Source organism: Xyrauchen texanus, chromosome 48 (genome assembly GCF_025860055.1).
Source record: "Xyrauchen texanus isolate HMW12.3.18 chromosome 48, RBS_HiC_50CHRs, whole genome shotgun sequence".
Lineage (NCBI taxonomy): Eukaryota > Metazoa > Chordata > Actinopteri > Cypriniformes > Catostomidae > Xyrauchen > Xyrauchen texanus.
Window position 1 is genome coordinate 19625737 of NC_068323.1, and position 17364 is coordinate 19643100.

The 17364-nt window shown below is 46.8% G+C and overlaps 1 protein-coding gene across 1 annotated transcript in view; it reads right to left on the reverse strand.

Moving 5' to 3' along the window:
- The window catches only part of LOC127639679 (semaphorin-3D-like), a 96855-nt gene that overhangs the window by 29120 nt on the left and 50371 nt on the right, over positions 1–17364 (reverse strand). Inside the window, exons 3-7 of the mRNA XM_052121826.1 lie at positions 5645–5805; positions 2996–3058; positions 2546–2665; positions 2057–2147; positions 37–165 (exon numbers count right to left, since the gene is read on the reverse strand). Of these exons, the coding sequence (XP_051977786.1) occupies positions 37–165; positions 2057–2147; positions 2546–2665; positions 2996–3058; positions 5645–5805 (564 nt within the window). The remainder of the gene's footprint in view (positions 1–36; positions 166–2056; positions 2148–2545; positions 2666–2995; positions 3059–5644; positions 5806–17364) is intronic.

Genomic DNA, 17364 nt, shown 5'->3' on the forward strand with positions numbered 1-17364 from the left:
AATGAAACAATGCAACTATTTATTTTGATTTATCACCATTGAGCCAGTGTTCATGGTAAGCCTCGGTGCGGATGCAATGTTGACTGCTGCTGTGCAGAGATGTACGAAAAATGGCGCCGTTTGTTCCCATGAAGTCCACAGACGTCCCAGCATACAGGTCCCCATCTGAGGCAGGAAGAAGGAGTCATATAGGGAAAGCACTTCACGAATAATGATTTTGTATAAAACATATCACATGATTTTTAATGAATCTACCCTTTCACTCTAAAGCCGTTGTCAAAATACCTTTTTTACACAACTTGTGTGAATGTGAAATTTTTATTACTGGAATTCCAGATAGACAATAAAAGGTCTCTGGTTGCAGAAATAGCCTTTAATTAGTTAGCATGTGGTTGTTGCAAGATGGTTCTCTGGGGTGTATGGAGTAAAATAATGTTGTGTTTTGGGTTTCATTTCCTGACCAAACTGAAGCAGTACCAAGCCATTTTCTTATACATTAAACTGAAACCATTTTAATATGGTGCTTTTTCGTAATTTTATAGTTTGACAGCCCCAGCCCTCATACACTTTCATTATATGGAATAGGGTGGATATTATTCAAAAATTCACCTTTTGCATTCTACAAAAAAGAAAATGTCCATTAGGAACATCACAATGGTTTCCATTTTTTAATGAGCTTTTCCTTTAACTGTGTTATACTTGTCCAGTGGAGACAAATGTCGACAAATAAGGGTGAGGAATCTGTTCATTGTAGGACATTCCAAATTGCCCCATGTAGAGCTAACATCTGGGGTTAACTACTCCATTCACCAGTGACTCATATGGGAGTAAATCTAACAAATGGGCAGTTTTCATGCATATTTCCTCAGTATTTCATGCTGGAAAATGGCTGACAGGTTGTTTTGAGCACAGTATGGGTGAAATTATGTATTCGGGAGTCTTGGTTTTTTTTAACCGAAGGGCAGGGAGATAAAAACACCAGGATATGTTTATCCTGAGAATAAAATATGTCTAGTATTGATACCCTATGAGTGTGTACAAATATACCACAAAATGTGTCAAGTTTACAATTAGATATACAGACAGACAGACAGACAGACAGACAGACAGAATGTGGCTGCTAGGGTGTTAGTAGGTGGTTACAAGGGTGTTGCTAGATGGTTGCTAGGTTGTTGTTAGGCATTTGCAAGGGTGTTCTGGGTAGATGCTAGAGTGTTGAAAGAGCCCTTGTAATAGGGGAGCCTACAAGCTGGGCCTAAAATAGCATGACGGGGCTCTTCCATAGATATTCTGTGGTGGTACACTGGTGCGATTACAAGAGGCAGTTCTTTTTGAATGGATGCCTCAGTGTGATGAATAAACTGTAAGGAAACACCTCATCACTTAGTGATCCGACTGCTTTCGGTTACTCTTCAACATGTTTCACACTAAACGGTGCTTTTGGAATGAAATATGTCAGGAGATTCCTATGATAAATTGATGGTTTATGAGAGAAGTCATAGACGATTTTGTGACAGGTTCTGTAGGTGTCAGTTTACGGCTCTCCCCATTCATTTGTAAGGTACTGGCAAATGGAGACTTTTACTGTTGTAACACGTTAGTTGACCATTACACTCTCTCCGGAGGTTGTTATCTCAGTAATTAAAAGAATCTTTGGTGTTGCTACGAGAATGCTAGGGTGTTCTGGGAGGTTACTAGATGTTTGTTTGGGTGTTGCTAAACAGTTGTTAGAGAGTTGCCAGCCAGCCAGCCAGATAGATAGATAGATAGATAGATAGACAGATAGATAGATAGATAGATAGATAGATAGATAGACAGACAGACAGACAGACAGACGGACGGACAGACGGACAGATAGATAGACAGACAGACGGACAAATGGACAGACGGTTGGACAGATGGACAAATGGACAGACAGACAGACAGACAGACAGACAGACAGACAGACAGACAGACAGACAGACAGACAGACAGACAGACAGATAGATAGATAGATAGATAGATAGATAGATAGATAGATAGATAGATAGATAGATAGATCGATCAGGAAACTCACCTGTCAGTCGCACAGTAAACTGTTCTCGAGGACTGAAAGGACATTTTCCTCTCCCGGATTCAACATGGTTTGAGAGCTGGAATGTGGGTTCCTAGGCGACATATACAAGACTGTCATTCTCTTTGCACCATTACTCTCATTGTTAGTTCAGCTTTTGGGTCAATAACTCTCAGTAGGTGCTGTAGGATCCCGTCACCCTGGTGGGTACTCATCTTTACACCATAACAAGCGTTAAGTTTCCTTTAAATGTCATGTTTACTGCATTTTACACTACTTGTGGTCCTTGCAACAAAAGACACAGGATATTAACATCCATTTGGGGTTATCTGAAGTGGTCAGACAGGACACATTACCATTTAAACCTGGTATTTAGATGCAACTCAAATGCGGATTTCAATAAGGTTTTTAAATGATATACTTTTTTAATATCTGAATGTTGTTTGAGAATACTGTAGAAAGATCAGTGCAGATGTCACCATGACAACTCACTTCAAGATTGGGTCCCAGGTCAATGTAGGTGCATTGCGGGTGGAATGCACCAGTTCCACACACATACACGTGAGTTTTATTGAAAGGCTGTAGGAGTCTCACGTAATTGGCGCAGTCCATCTGAAAGATACATGTGGAATGCGATTAAAAGACTGTTTTTAAAGAGCAATGGTAAATGGTAGATGTACAGCATTTGTACAGTTTTGCTGTTATTCCAGGGTGAAGCTGATCCCAAAATTCAGGCAAAGAGATGGCAATTTCCCCTCCCTCAAGAGATTGCGACATGAAATATTCCCCCAGAGAGCGCTAAATATGACTTTGTCAGATTTTTTTCCTCATCTAAGACTATGAGAACTCTGATAAAAATGCATGAACAGTATTTAGAACCAGATGGTCTCTTTTTTCATCTTAGGTTTACCTTTGTGCTATTTTTAAGGTTGAACTTCTTACCAAAAGATTCTTTCCTGCGGATTTGCAGCTTTCAATGTGTTCCTGTCCAGCTGGCCAATGAATCTAAAAATAAAAAAGACAGTTTTCCCAGTGAATATAAAACAACATCAACAACACATTACACAACAACACTTTTTACAATTGTAAGCAGTGTAATTTTTAAAGCAGGGAACGCAACAAACTTAAATGCTCTCCTGAAGTGACTTTATTAAGGGTTAATCTAACCATCAAACAAACGATTAACAATGTCATAGCATGTTATTGCTGAATAAATGGAATTGGGGGGGGGGCATCATTTATGCATAGTAAGATGGAGCACTTAAGTCTATTGGGTATCACTTTATAATAGCCTAACTACACAGTATAAAGTTTATAGTAAATTGATCATTCATAAATTATTGCTCCAACATTGTTCATACATTAAAAGGCTACTGTATATAGAATTAGTACTGTATTCGATAATATTTACTGTAGCAAAGAATACCTAACCAGTGGGTTCCCATTGAGGCAAAACAGTGGTAAATAAGTGATAATGCGAACATTAATAAGGCATAAATTCATAGTACAAATTAGATATAGATTTACATTTGTAATGAATTGGATATGCACTTATGCTTAATTAATGTGTTTATTACTGTTTTATAAACACTTGCTATTAAATATAAATGCAATTGTAAATATAAATTAATAAAATACTATTTGAATATACTCTATTCATGTACTTACAATGTAGGAACATCGATTTATAAATAATGAATATATAAACTAATGCTTTACAATTACTTTATACCATGTAGTTTTGATAAAGTTTTGCCAAATAAGGATTATTATTCACCAGTTATACATTACTTTAATATTGTATTTTATTGTAAATATTTTTTCATTTATTTAACACATATTTAAATTTTTATCACAAGATTTAAGCAGACCCCTTGCAGTACTGCCGCGGACCCCCTAGGGGTCATGGGCCTGTTGAAGACCCTTGATCTAAATGTTTATGCTTGAAATTAGTTTCTACAAACATCCAATGTGCCTAAATATACATTTCTGGTTGCACTTTATTTGAGAGTACATGCACTTTCAGTATATTTACAGAGTACTTACTCAAGTAAGTACGATTATGTAAATACATGTACTTAATCTGGGTTAAGGCTAGCGTTGGGATTAGGTTTAGGGTTAGTACTTAGTAATTACTGTACATGATGTAATTATATAGTACGTAAATGTAGAACAGTTCTGTAAAATAAAGTGCAACCAAATTTCTTTACAAAATACATTTTTGTTTACTATGAAGTAGCACAGATATAAGGTACATTTGGTTTGGTAAATATTTTGTGGTTTCATTGCATAATTTTCCCATTAGCATTATTTCATAGTTTTGATTACTTAACTAATAATGTAAAACATGGAAAATAGTCATTAAGTGTCACAATTGTAGTAGAGGCGAGACCAAAACACAGAGTGAAAAACAAAGGGAATTTCAATCCAAAACTATCCCAAATCAAACAAAACAAAGCCATGTGCTCTCACAAAAATGCAGACTTCCGAATGGCAAGAGCACATATCGGATAAGACAGTGAGAGTGTACGGCAATGCTAACTAAGCAATGCCATGCATTCTTACGCTAGACAAAGCCTGAGCATACATCGTGAGGAAAACACCACACAATGCACTCAACAGGTGACAAAATGAGAAGGCCACACACAAACCCATGCCCCGGACATGAGACACGAGACTGAATAGCGCATGGCAGGGAAAGCCCAACCGAAGCAGTGTGCTCACTCAAAGACAGAAGACAGACACAGAACAATGATTTCACGACCCTGTCACACAAAAAGCTAGACTAACAGAGTGACAGGATCATGACATTAAGAATAAGTAGGTGTATCCAAACTTTTGACTGGTAGCGTACACTATATTATCACATTTGTTCCTCTAAAAAATGTGTGTCAAGAGTCACAAGTTGATTTACAAGGACCCTCTTTGGCGTATCTCCATAATTACTCAACTAGGTACATACCTTACAAATTGTGATCAGTTCCATATGGAAATTGTTCGCAGGTATTGACCTTATCATTAGTTGGCAATCAGTACACTGCATATACTAATGCAATTGGGAGAATTATAACCTGAAGTGCTTCAGATCTTAACTTTTGAAAATCACATATGTTTGACTGTGCCATGACCTCATGATCGACCTCACAATTTGTTATGGGTATTTTACTATAAAAACCACATGGAATCTAATTTAATACTAAACCAAGTGTAACACTAAGGGAGTGAATTCAACTCTTGATTAATTATCAGTTTTGACGATGTGAAGTGGAGAACTTAAGTCAGAACAAAGGAATGTTTTGATCATGCCGCAGTTTATTGCACACATATATTTTGTTTATTTTTACAAACTAAAGGGTTAATCAACAACAGACAACAGATGCATTCAATATAGTTTCATTTGACACAGAATATTCCTTTAACGTCAGAGAGGCCATGATGACGATATTAGAGATGTATTGATTAAGTTTTAGGCCAGTGGACATTATGTGCAGCTTCGTTTTTGATTAAGTAATATTTTTCCTCTCTGTCTGTAAATTACATCACATATAGTTGAAATAGTAGTGCTGTGGGGTGGTGGTAGTGCGCTCTGACCTTGCGTGCTGGTTGGGTGATGCTTTCAGAGTTCAGCATGTAGATTTGGTCTCGACCTCCGACAAGCAGCCAGCCGCGGTCTTCATCCAGCAGTAAGGCCTGAAATTCTCCACCCGCTCCACCATCCCAGAACACCGCAGAGCTGTTTTTAGACCGCAGGTCTGACAGAGAACAGCCAAATCTTTAATGCTATTTTTGGTTTTCATATACTGAAATGTTCGATTTTAGACCTACACATTCTGGAACAAAATCAGTTAAAACAGAATAAATTAAACTAATCCATTTCATTTTATGCTATGAGGTTGCTAGGGTGTTTCTAGGGTGTAACTAGGTCAATGCTAGTGTGTTGCTACTGTTGCATTTGCTGGGGTGCTGCTAGGTATTTCCTAGGGTGTTCTAGATGATTGCTAGTGTGTTGCTATGCCATTACTAGGGTGCAAGAGTTTCTAAAATGTTGCTACCTGGTTGCTAAGGCGTTGCTAGGTCGTTGTTAGGGTGATCTAAATATTAGCTAGAGTGTTGGTAGTGTATTCTGGGTGGTTGTAAGCAGTGTTGCAGGTAACAACAATCAAAACAAGCATGCACTGAGATGACTTAAGTGAAAAATATTCATTTATTCATCAGACCTTGAACATGTTAGGCTGGCATTCCCCACTGAATTTTATCCTGACTTTTGAAAAACATCTTAAGTTCACTCTGTCGATGGACAACGCATATGATGACATAAAGTATATGATGCAGGTTCAAGTGTTGGACTTTGCTGCTTTAGGTAAGACAGTGGTTATACTTCATTATACATGTTGGCTGCCATATTGACGGAAAATAATTCATGCATATTCATGTTATTGATTCTTTATTATAAATATAACGTGAAGACATACTTTCTGTTTGTTTACTATTGTAATGAAGACTCAGGTTGGTTTGGATCCATATGCGGCTTTATTAGAACAGTAAACTCAGGTCGTACAGGCAATGGTCTGGGACAGGCAACAGAGTGAGGCAGAGAGGCAGAGGCGTAAACAGGGACAGGCTAATGATCAGGGCGGGCAGCAAACAGTCGTGGTACAAGGCAGGCTAGAGTAACTGGGCAGGTGGCTAACAAACTGGAACGGGGAATAGCTAGGTTGGTACACGGATAAACTAGAGAGGTAACTAATGATGCTTGGAAAAGTCGCCGGGGCTAAACAAGACTTCGCAAGGAGGGAACAAACAGACGTGATTAAATAGAGTGAGGTAATAAGCAACAGGTGGGGTGAGTAATCAGTATTCGGGTGAATGCGATCTCCGGAGGCTCGAGGAGGAGGCGCCTTCACCCGTGTTCGTGACAGAGCCCCCCTCCTGTGAGCGGCTCCTGACGTGAAAATGCAACCCGCGCCGAGGTCTCCCCCGAGGTCGAGGGGCCGGTCTCTCCGGGTTGGTCCGATGTTACTCTGTAATGAGGTTAGGGTCGAGGATGTCGTTGGTGCTGACCCAGGACCTTTCTTCCGGGCCGTACCCCTCCCAGTCAACCAGGTACTGCATCTGACCTCGGTGGCGCCTGGAGTTGAGCAGCCTTCGCACCAGGAAGGCCTCCTCGCCGCCCACGATCAGGGGAGGGGGTCTGAGAGTGGCCTCCTCTCCGGCCCCCGGGTCGTCGGCCGGTTTTAGTAGGGAGACATGAAAAGAGGGAGAGATTCGGTAATTAGTGGGGAGCTTGAGACGGAAAGTAACAGGGTTAATCTTTATAAGTATTTTAAAAGGGCCAACATACCTAGGGCTGAGCTTTCTGCAAGGCTGGCGGAGGCGGAGGTCTCGGGTGTAGAGCCAAACCCATTGGCCTGGGGCGTAGTCGGGTCCGGGACGGCGGTGACGGTCTGCTTGCGACTTAGTGCGGTCCACGGCCCGCTGTAAGTGGACGTGGGCCTGGTCCCATACTGCCTCGCTGCGCTGCAGCCAGTCATTAACGGCGGGGACTTCCGAGGGTTCTCCGGACCAAGGGAAGAGAGGGGGCTGGTACCCCAGGATGCATTGGAAGGGGGTCAGTTTGGTGGATGGTTTGAGTAAGGAGTTCTGGGCGTACTCGGCCCATGGAAGGAATCTACTCCAGTCCGACTGGTTGTGGTGACAGTACGTGCGCAAGAACCTGACAATTTCTTGGTTTAGTCTCTCCGTTTGTCCATTGGACTGGGGGTGGTAACCAGAGGTGAGGCAGAGGTTGATGTTCAGGAGACGGCAGAAAGCCTTCCAGACCCTGGAGGTGAACTGGGTCCCCGGTCCGAGACAATCTCTTCGGGCAGACCGTAGAAGCGGAACACGTACTGGAACAGGTGTTCGGCGGTTTCGAGGGCGGTGGGTAGCTTGGGTAGAGGTATCAAGCGGCAAGCCTTGGAGAACCGATCTACGACCGTGAGGATGGTGGTGTGCCCCTGGGAGTTGGGTTATGTGACCAAGGACGATGTGGAATGGGGAGAGGTTGGAGCAGGCCGGCCGGTGGTTGCTTAGGGGACTTCGCTAGGTTGCAGGCTGAGCACCTCTTGACGAAGTCAGCAGTATCCTCGGGTAGGGTCCCCCACCAGAAGCGGTTACTCAGGAGACGGGTGGTAGCTGTGATTCCGGGGTGGCCCGGAACTTGAGGAGTCATGCACCCAGCTGAGTACCCTCTCCCAGAGGCTGGGGGGTACGTAGGTCCGACCCGCAGGACACTCAGGAGGAGCTGGGACTGAGACTTGAGCCTGGGAGATGTCTGACATGAGGTCCCACTGGACGGGGGCTAGGAAGAGCGTGGGCGAGACGATGGGTTCGGCTGTGAGGTTTTGGACTGTGGTCTCGTGTTGACGTGAGAGGGAGTCGGCCTTGGTGTTCTTGGAACCCGGGAGGTAGGAGATGTTAAAGTCAAAGCGGGTGAAGAACAGGGCCCATCGGGCCTGTCTGGAGTTGAGCCTCTTGGCGGAGCGGAGGTACTCAAGATTTCGGTGGTCCGTCAAGACCTGGAATGGTTGCCTGGCCCCCTCCAGCCAGTGACGCCATTCCTCCAGGGCTGCTTTTATGGCCAGAAGCTCCCGGTTACTGACGTCATAATTTTGCTCGGCGGGAGTGAGTTTGCGGGAGTAGTAGGCACAGGGAAACAGCTTAGGTGGGTTTCCTTGGCGCTGGGAGAGGATGGCTCCAATTCCAGTGTTTGAGGCGTCCACCTTTACCACGAAGGGGAGGTCTGGATTGGGGTGATGCAGGATGGGCGCAGTGGTGAAGCGTGCTTTGAGTTGGGCTAAGGCCTGGAGGGCTTCAGCCGGCCAGTGGAGCTTGTTTCCACCTTTCTTCAGCATGGCGGTAAGAGGGGAAGCAACTGTGCTGAAGTTGCGGATGAACCGGCGGTAGAAATTCGCGAACCCAAGGAAGCGTTGGAGCTCCTTCACTGTGGCGGGCTGAGGCCATTCCAGGATGGCTCGTACCTTGCGGTCATCCATGGCCACTCCGTCTGGGCTGATGACGTACCCCGGGAAGGCTACCGACTTCAGGTGGAACTCACACTTCTCGGCCTTGGCGTACAACTGGTGCTGATCAGGCATTTGAGGACGGTTCGGACATGTGTGATGTGTTCCTCAAGGGAGTCAGAGTAGATCAGAATGTCGTCGATGTAAACGATTAGATAACGGTTGAGCAGGTCTCTGAACACATCATTGACGAAGGACTGGAACACCGAGGGACTGTTAGACAAACCAAATGGCATCACCAGATATTCATAATGGCCGCAGGTGGTGGAAAAGGCGGTCTTCCACTCGTCTCCCTCCCGAATACGCACCAGGTTATAGGCGGAGCGCAGGTCCAGCTTGGTGTAAATCTTTGCGCTCCTTAATTGCTCCAGAGCAGCGGGCACGAGTGGCAGGGGGTATCTGAATTTTATGGTGACGTCATTGAGGCCGCGGTAGTCGATGCACGGGCGAAGGGAGCCGTCCTTCTTGCCCACGAAGAAGAATCCGGCAGCTGCCGGGGACGTGGAGGGCCGGATGAACCCCTTGGCCAGCTCCTCCTCGATGTAAGACTTCATGGCTAAGGACTCGGGTTCTGACAGGGGAAAGACTCGGCCTAGGGGTGGTGTGGCTCCCGGCTTGAGTTCGATGGCACAATCGCTAGGTCGGTGGGGCGGAAGTAGGGAGGCCTTGGCCTTGCTGAAGGCCTCGCTCAGGTCAGCGTACATGAGGGGTATCTGAGCGGAGTCGTCAGGAGCCTTCTGGACGTTGGTGGTTCCCACGGTTAAGGGGTGGACTGTTATCAGACACCTCGCCGAGCAGTCAGTGCCCCACTGTGTGATTTGACTGTGCCGCCAGGAGATTCGTGGGTCATGAAGACGGAGCCAGGGGAGGCCGAGGATTACCGGGTGGTGAGGGGAGGTGACGAGGTGCAGACGGATGGTCTCGGTGTGCAGCACTCCTACCTGCAGGCGGATGTCGGTAGTGGTGTCGCACACTTGACCGGTACCCAGGGGCCGTCCGTCTAGGGCCGCCACTGCCAAGGGAGGTTCACACACAGTCAGGGGAATACCATGTTGCTTACAAAAGTTCTCATCAATGAAATTACCAACCGCACCAGAATCGATCATAGCGTGGACATTTAAGCTATATGATCGGTAGCAGAGGGAAATGGGAACTTTCAGGCTGGAACTGGTTAGGGTGGAAGAAAGGAACAAACTCACCCCTGGTTGTTGTCGCTCAGGCGGACGCGTCAGGCAGTTGGAGCGGATATGCCTGGCCTGGCCACAGTAGAGGCAGAGGCGGTTGGAGAGGCGGCGTTCTTTCTCCTCCGGAGTGAGGTGGGCGCGGTCTAACTGCATGGGTTCAGGAGCCGCTTGGCGCTGGGGTGCCGGAGCGGGCTGCGGGAGCCACCTAGCTGGTCGTCGGGAGCGGATGAGGTTGTTGACACGGATAGCCAACGAGATGAACTGCTCCAAAGTGGTCCCCTCATCGTGACACGCCAGCTCAGACTGCAGATCCGCGCTCAGCCCCTGACGGAAGAGGAGTTTTAGGGTGCACTCAAGCCAGCCGGTTTGCGTTGCAAGGGTGCGGAAGGTGAGAGCGTAATCCGCCGCTGTGCGATTTCCCTGGCGGAGAGCCAGCAGTTGCTCACCAGCGCTCTTGCCACATTCAGGGTGATCAAAGACGTCGATCAGGTTCTGCATGAACGAGTCAAAGGAAAATTGTGTGAAGCCCTGATTGTGCCAAACCGCGGTCGCCCAGTCGAGAGCGCGGCCCATCAGAACGGAGCTGACGAAGAGAATCTTGCTCTGATCAGTCGGGTATATCGTCGGTTGTTGCGCGAGAAAAATAGAGCACTGCATTACGAAGCCTCTGCACTTCGAGGGTGTACCGTCGAATTTTTCCGGGAAGGCGAGTCGTGGGCTGGCAGCTGCTTGGGGAAGTGAATCGCTGGTTGGAATGCTGCCTGCACGGTGCGCATTATCTCCTCGATGGCTGAAGCGAGGCGCCCGAGCTGGAGCTGTTGCGCGGAGAGCTGGTTCGCCTGCGCCGAGAGTTCCTCCGACAGGCGGGTGATCACCGCTGGATCGAGGGGCGGCGAAGTCTTCTGTAATGAAGACTCAGGTTGGTTTGGATCCATATGCGGCTTTATTAGAACAGTAAACTCAGGTCGTACAGGCAATGGTCTGGGACAGGCAAACAGAGTGAGGCAGAGAGGCAGAGGCGTAAACAGGGACAGGCTAATGATCAGGGCGGGCAGCAAACAGTGCGTGGTACAAGGCAGGCTAGAGTAACTGGGCAGGTGGCTAACAAACTGGAACGGGGAATAGCTAGGTCGGTACACGGATAAACTAGAGAGGTAACTAATGATGCTTGGAAAAGTCGCCGGGGCTAAACAAGACTTCGCAAGGAGGGAACAAACAGACGTGATTAAATAGAGTGAGGTAATAAGCAACAGGTGGGGTGAGTAATCAGTATTCGGGTGAATGCGATCTCCGGAGGCTCGAGGAGGAGGCGCCTTCACCCGTGTTCGTGACAACTATGTTGTTTTGGCATGTTGTACATGCCATGTTGTTTTGGAGTGTTGTACAATAGCTAGCATGACCTGTAATGTCTCTTGTATGGAATGCATGGATTATTTGTATGGAATGCATAGCATAGCAGAAAAAGTAATGCAAATGTAACGGAAAAGTAAAGTAACACTTTGCTTTCCATAAAAAATAACTTTTTAATTATTTAAGTTACTTTTTTTTAAGGAGTAATGCAATATCCTAAGGAGATACTTTTAAAAGTAACATTACCCAACACTGGTTGTAAGAGTGTTGCTATGCGGTTGCTAGATTGTTGCTACGCGATTGCTAGGGTATTGCTAGATGGTTGTTTGGGTGTTTGCAAGAGTGTTGCTAGGTGGTTGCTTGGGTGTGCTGGCTGGTTGCTAGGGCATTCACATAGCAACATGCCCTACCAACCACCCATAACACCCTATTGTTGTTGCGGCAACATTTGCACAGTTAACAACTAACATTTTTTTCAGAAAGAGTAAAAATTGTGTTTTTATATACTTGTTTCGAACTTCCATTAAAGAGGAAAAATTAGCATGTGTACAATGTATGTTATAACCCACAGATGTACTATACAATACAACTTACCCTTGAACCCTATAAGATGCAGGGGAGGTTGTTATCAGAACATAAAATCGTTTTGGTAAATTGTGTTACAATTTAAAGCTTGTGAGATATAGGATTACACAGCATCAGTCTGTCACTCAAATGTTCCATAACTAGGTCTTTTTGTGGTGGGTCTGTTCTTTGATAGATATGTAAAATAAATACGTCAATCATGAAACATAAGAAATGGTGTCAAGTTAATCAGGTTAAAAATATCAATACTTCCCCACTGTAGTCTGCACATGGAAGTACAATTATACATGAAAGTTGCATAAATATAGCACTCATACAAACATTCACACACATCCACTTTTCTGCAACAGAATCACCCTCTTCTCTCTCGCTGGTGTTTAAGCATGTAAAAACAACCCTCCCAATTAAGGCCAATTAACCCTAAACACTGTTCCTTGACAGCTGCACTTCTGCTACACTATTCCAGTGGGACAGGTCTTTGAAAGGCACACAGTGGCCCACAAACAGTTTATGATTACAAATCAACAGGCTACTTATCTCATGGAATTTCCAACTTTTGGGGGTGTCAAGCATGTTATATTGCGGTGACAGGAGGGTTGTGGTATTAAACTTTGACAGGTGTTTTCTTAGCCTTACACTCAGCCTCGATATCGATGAAAGGGAGTTGAGATGTTGCACAGGAATCTGCTCAAGGTCTAGAGAATGCATTTTTGCTCTCTGGCCAGGTCATGTCGAGGTAAAGATTAAATAATGCACCTGTGAATGTTACCATCCTGAGTTCCATCGTTTCTTTTGCATTTGTGCACACTTAAAATACAGTTTTGAGATTAAAATTACATAAAGTAATTAGGTATACTTATATGAATGAATGTTTAGTTTCATTATAAACGTCATTAAAAGCAATACACATTTAGTTGAGGATTTTATTATCTCTTGTTTTCAAAATAAACAAACTGATTTAGTAAATTTTATGTTTAAAACAAGAAGAAAAAACTATGGAAAATCTAAATTTTTCTAATCAGCCTGTGTCATGTTAATCATATTGCATATTGTTGGGTCTGTGCAGTTCATGGTCATTATTAAAAAATGTGGGTCACCACTTGATTTCTAAAGTAAATTCTGGTTTTTGAAGCAAATCCAGTTGAGAACGAATCGGTTACTAACGTAACCTCGGTTCTCTCTAGATGAGGGAACGAGTATTGCGTAAGCTAGCTTACGCTACGGGAAAGTTTCATCTTTTCTGAGATATTGAAGCCAAAAAATTATCCTTAATTTTGTATCCATTGTCAACGCAGTGCGGCAGCTGCAGACCTTGAGCGGGCTAGCTAGCGAGCTCATTGGTTGCTCTGCGGCAACTGCTGCAGCCTATAGACGAGCTTGGGCTGAACTCGCGATCCAATGAGAGGCGTCCGCACGCTCACTGCATCAAAGCCCGCCAAAAGGGCGTGACTAGAGTGCATATAAGCGTAGTTCGTAGGCTGGAACCCTGGTTTTCATTGAATGAAGCGAAAAATCGCTGCGTGGCGCGAAGCACGGCCGGTTACGCAATACTCGTTCCTCATCTAGAGAGAACCGAGGTTACGTTAGTAACCGATTCGTTCTCTTACGAGAGGTTCTCTCGTATATGCGTAAGCTAGCTTACGCTACGGAACCCTTTGTCAACGCCGCGCGCGCCAAGCATCCACTGCATGAGCCCCAGGGAATTAAGGGGACCCGGGGAGCCCTTGTGAGTGGGGAATTAATATTTGGCCGGCAAGAGTGCGGGCCAGTGTGTGTGTAGTACATAAGCACATAGACAGAGCGGCGGTGCCGGTCTGTGTGGACTGTGTCCCATTAATGCAGCTCACCAGGGGAGCTGTAGCGTATTAAACCGCTAGCAGTTTAGCCTGCAGAGCGGATACTTCCAGATTGTAAAATCTGACAAAGGTGGAGGGGGAAGCCCAGCCCGCTGCCACACATATGTCGTGAATGGAAATCCCGCTGGACCATGCCCACGAGGAGGCCATGCCTCTAGTGGAGTGATCCTTAATACCTAGTGGTCATGGTAGGTCTTTTGACGCCGTATGCGGCAGCAATAGCGTCCACTATCCATCTGGACAGTGTCTGTTTCGAGGCAGCGAGACCTTTGGTGCGCCCTCCGAACGAAACGAAAAGCTGCTCGGAGCTTCTGAAAGATGCGGAGCGCGCAGTATACAATCTCAGTGCTCTGACTGGCAAAGGAGATTGGCGTCGCGTTCGCTATCAGATGCTGGTAGCGCCGACAAGGAAATGATCTGTGCTCTGAAAGGAGTACCGACCACCTTGGGGACGTAGTCGTGTCTAGGCTTTAAAATGACCTTGGAGTCACTTGGTCCAAACTCAAGACACGCAGCGCTGACAGATAGCGCGTGAAGGTCTCCCACCCATTTAACTGATGATAGGGCAGTTAGAAAAACGGTTTTAAGTGAGAGGTGTTTCACATCCACGGATTGAAGCGGTTCGAAAGGGGGCTTTCATAGCTTCGAGAACTATAGAAAGGTCCCAGATAGGAACCGATGGGGGCGCGGAGGGTTCATCCTTCTAGCTCCCCTGAGGAAGCGGATGACCAGCTCGCTTTTACCCTGTGACTGGCCATGCAGGGGTTCAGCGAACGCCGCGACGGCCGCCACGCATACACTTTGAGCGTGGATGGGGATCTGCCCTTATCCAGCAGCTCTTGTAAAAACACGAGCAGCGGTGACACCCCACATGTCCGTGGGTCCAGGTCTCTGTCGGTGCACCATTTTGAAAACACAGACCATTTTGACGCATAGAGTCTTCTCGTGGAGGGGGCTCTAGCGTGTATGATGGTGTTTATTACTCCTTCTGGCAAAGCGACGGGTAGTCGCTGATCACCCACGCTGTAGCTCCCAGCCTCTGGGTGGGGACGCCAGATCGTTCCGCGAGCTTGCGAGAGGAGATCTGCTCTCACTGGGATGGGCCACGCGCTGTCAGTGACAGCTGCGTAAGCTCCAGGAACCATGTTTGATTTTCCCAGGGCGGGCTATGAGGAGCACCGAGTGGCGCTGCTTCCCTGATCCTCTGCATTATCTGTGGCAATAGCGAGACGGGAGGGAAGGCGTAAAGCGGGCGCTTGGGCCAGTCCTGGGCCAGCTGCCCTCGCTGAGAAAAATATTGGGCAGTGAGAGTTCTCTTCTGACGCAAAGAGGTCTATCTCTGCTCTGCCGAATATGCGCCATAACGCCTGGAATGTTTGAGCTGCAGGGACCATTCCCCTGGGGAATATTGTCTCTGGACAGTCTGTCTGGGCCGCCGCTCAGGTGGCCTGGCACGCGCGTCGCCCTCAGCGAGCGCAGGTGGCGCTGGGACCAACTCAGTATGCGTTTCGGCCAGATGGAAGAGGTTCCTGGATCTGACACCGCCCTGACGGTTTAGATAGGATACCACAGACCTGTTGTCCGAGCGGACCAGGACGCGGTGACCCTGAATGATCGGGAGGAAGCGCACGAGCGCCGCACTCGACCGCTATCATTTCCAGACAATTTATGTGAAGGAGATTTCCTGAACTGACCATAGGCCAAAAACCGGAGAGCTCCTCGCGAGACCGCGCCCCAACCCGTGTTGGACGCTGCCTGTCGAGATGACTTTTCAGCGAGATACAGCTCCCATCATCACTCCCCGCTGATACCACTCGCCACTGTCCAGGGCTGCAGAGCTGAAATACAGGTCTGAGTCACTCTGATTGGCTGGCGCCTGTGGCCCAAGCCCGGCGAGACGCGCGGGTGTTTAGCCAATGCTGAAGTGGGCGCATGCGCAGTAAACCCAGTTGAAGTACTGCTGCGGCTGAGGCCATGTAGCCTAGCATTCTCTGAAATTTCTTCAGAGGTGTGAGGCTGTTCATCTGAAATGACGCGGCTAGTCGCTGCACACGGCGCCGAGCTGTGTAGATAAGCGAGCCGTCATTGCCACTGAGTCTAGTTCTATTCCAAGGAAGGAAATTTCCTGACTGGGCTGTAGTGAGCTCTTGGTCCAATTGACTGCAAGGCCCAAACTGTTCAGATGACTGAGGAGAACTGTCCTGTGAGACAGAAGCTCCGTATGTGATTGTGCCAAAATCAGCCAATCGTCCAAATAGTTCAGAATTCGCGAAACCCTGACTCCGCAGGGGTGCGAGCGCCACGCCCATGCACTTCGTGAAAGTACGGGGTGCTAAGGACAGGCCGAACGGAAGGACGGTGTATTGATAAACCTGGCCGTCAGGCTGAATCTCAAGAATGGCCTGTGACGGGATTTATCTGAATCTGAAAGTATGCATCTTTCAGATCGAGAGAAATAAACCAGTCCCCTGGCGCATCATGCGCGAGGACTTTGCTGGTTGTAAGCATTTTGAACGGTCTTTTGCAAGCGCTTTGTTCAAAAACCCTGAGATCTAATATTGGTCTGAGGCCGCCGTCTTTCTTGGGGACAAGAAAATAACGGCTGTAAAACCCCGACTCGCTCAGGGGAGGCGGCACTCTCTATGGCCCTTTTGCACAGAAGGTTTGCTATTTCTGAACGAAGCATGCACGCTGCTTCCGTGTTCACAGTAGTTTCGAGCCGGCTCTGAAGCGAGGAGGACGGCGATCGAACTGTAGCAAATAGCCCTGTTTTATTGTGCTTAACACCCATTCGGATATCCCTGAATATCTTCCCACGCTTTGAAGCGTAATGTTAGAGGGTGAATGGCCAAATCGCTCTGATTGCCGCGACACAGCCGCTGAACAGAATGTGTGAGCCGCTTACTGTGCTTATGCTGGACTGCTCGCAGACAGCATGGACAGGCTGTTCTGTGAGTGACTTCCGATTGAGGTGAATGGGGAAAGAGTCACGCCTGTTAAGTGATGCGCAAGCATAGTCACGGGCACGGGACTTACATACAGAGAAGTGTTTGCTGGCCGTGTGACAGAGCGGGCAGAGAATGGGCGCCGCGACGTATTCGCGGAGCGCATTTATTGACTCTAACACTCGAGTGGTTCGTGAACCGCTTTTGAGTGTGTTCTGATGGGGACACGGAACGTGTAATGCTTGTGTGTAGAGGTGAACACTGGATTGTGGGCACATTTTCTACACATAAGGCTGGTCGTGTGACAGAGCGGCCAGAGAATGGGCGCGC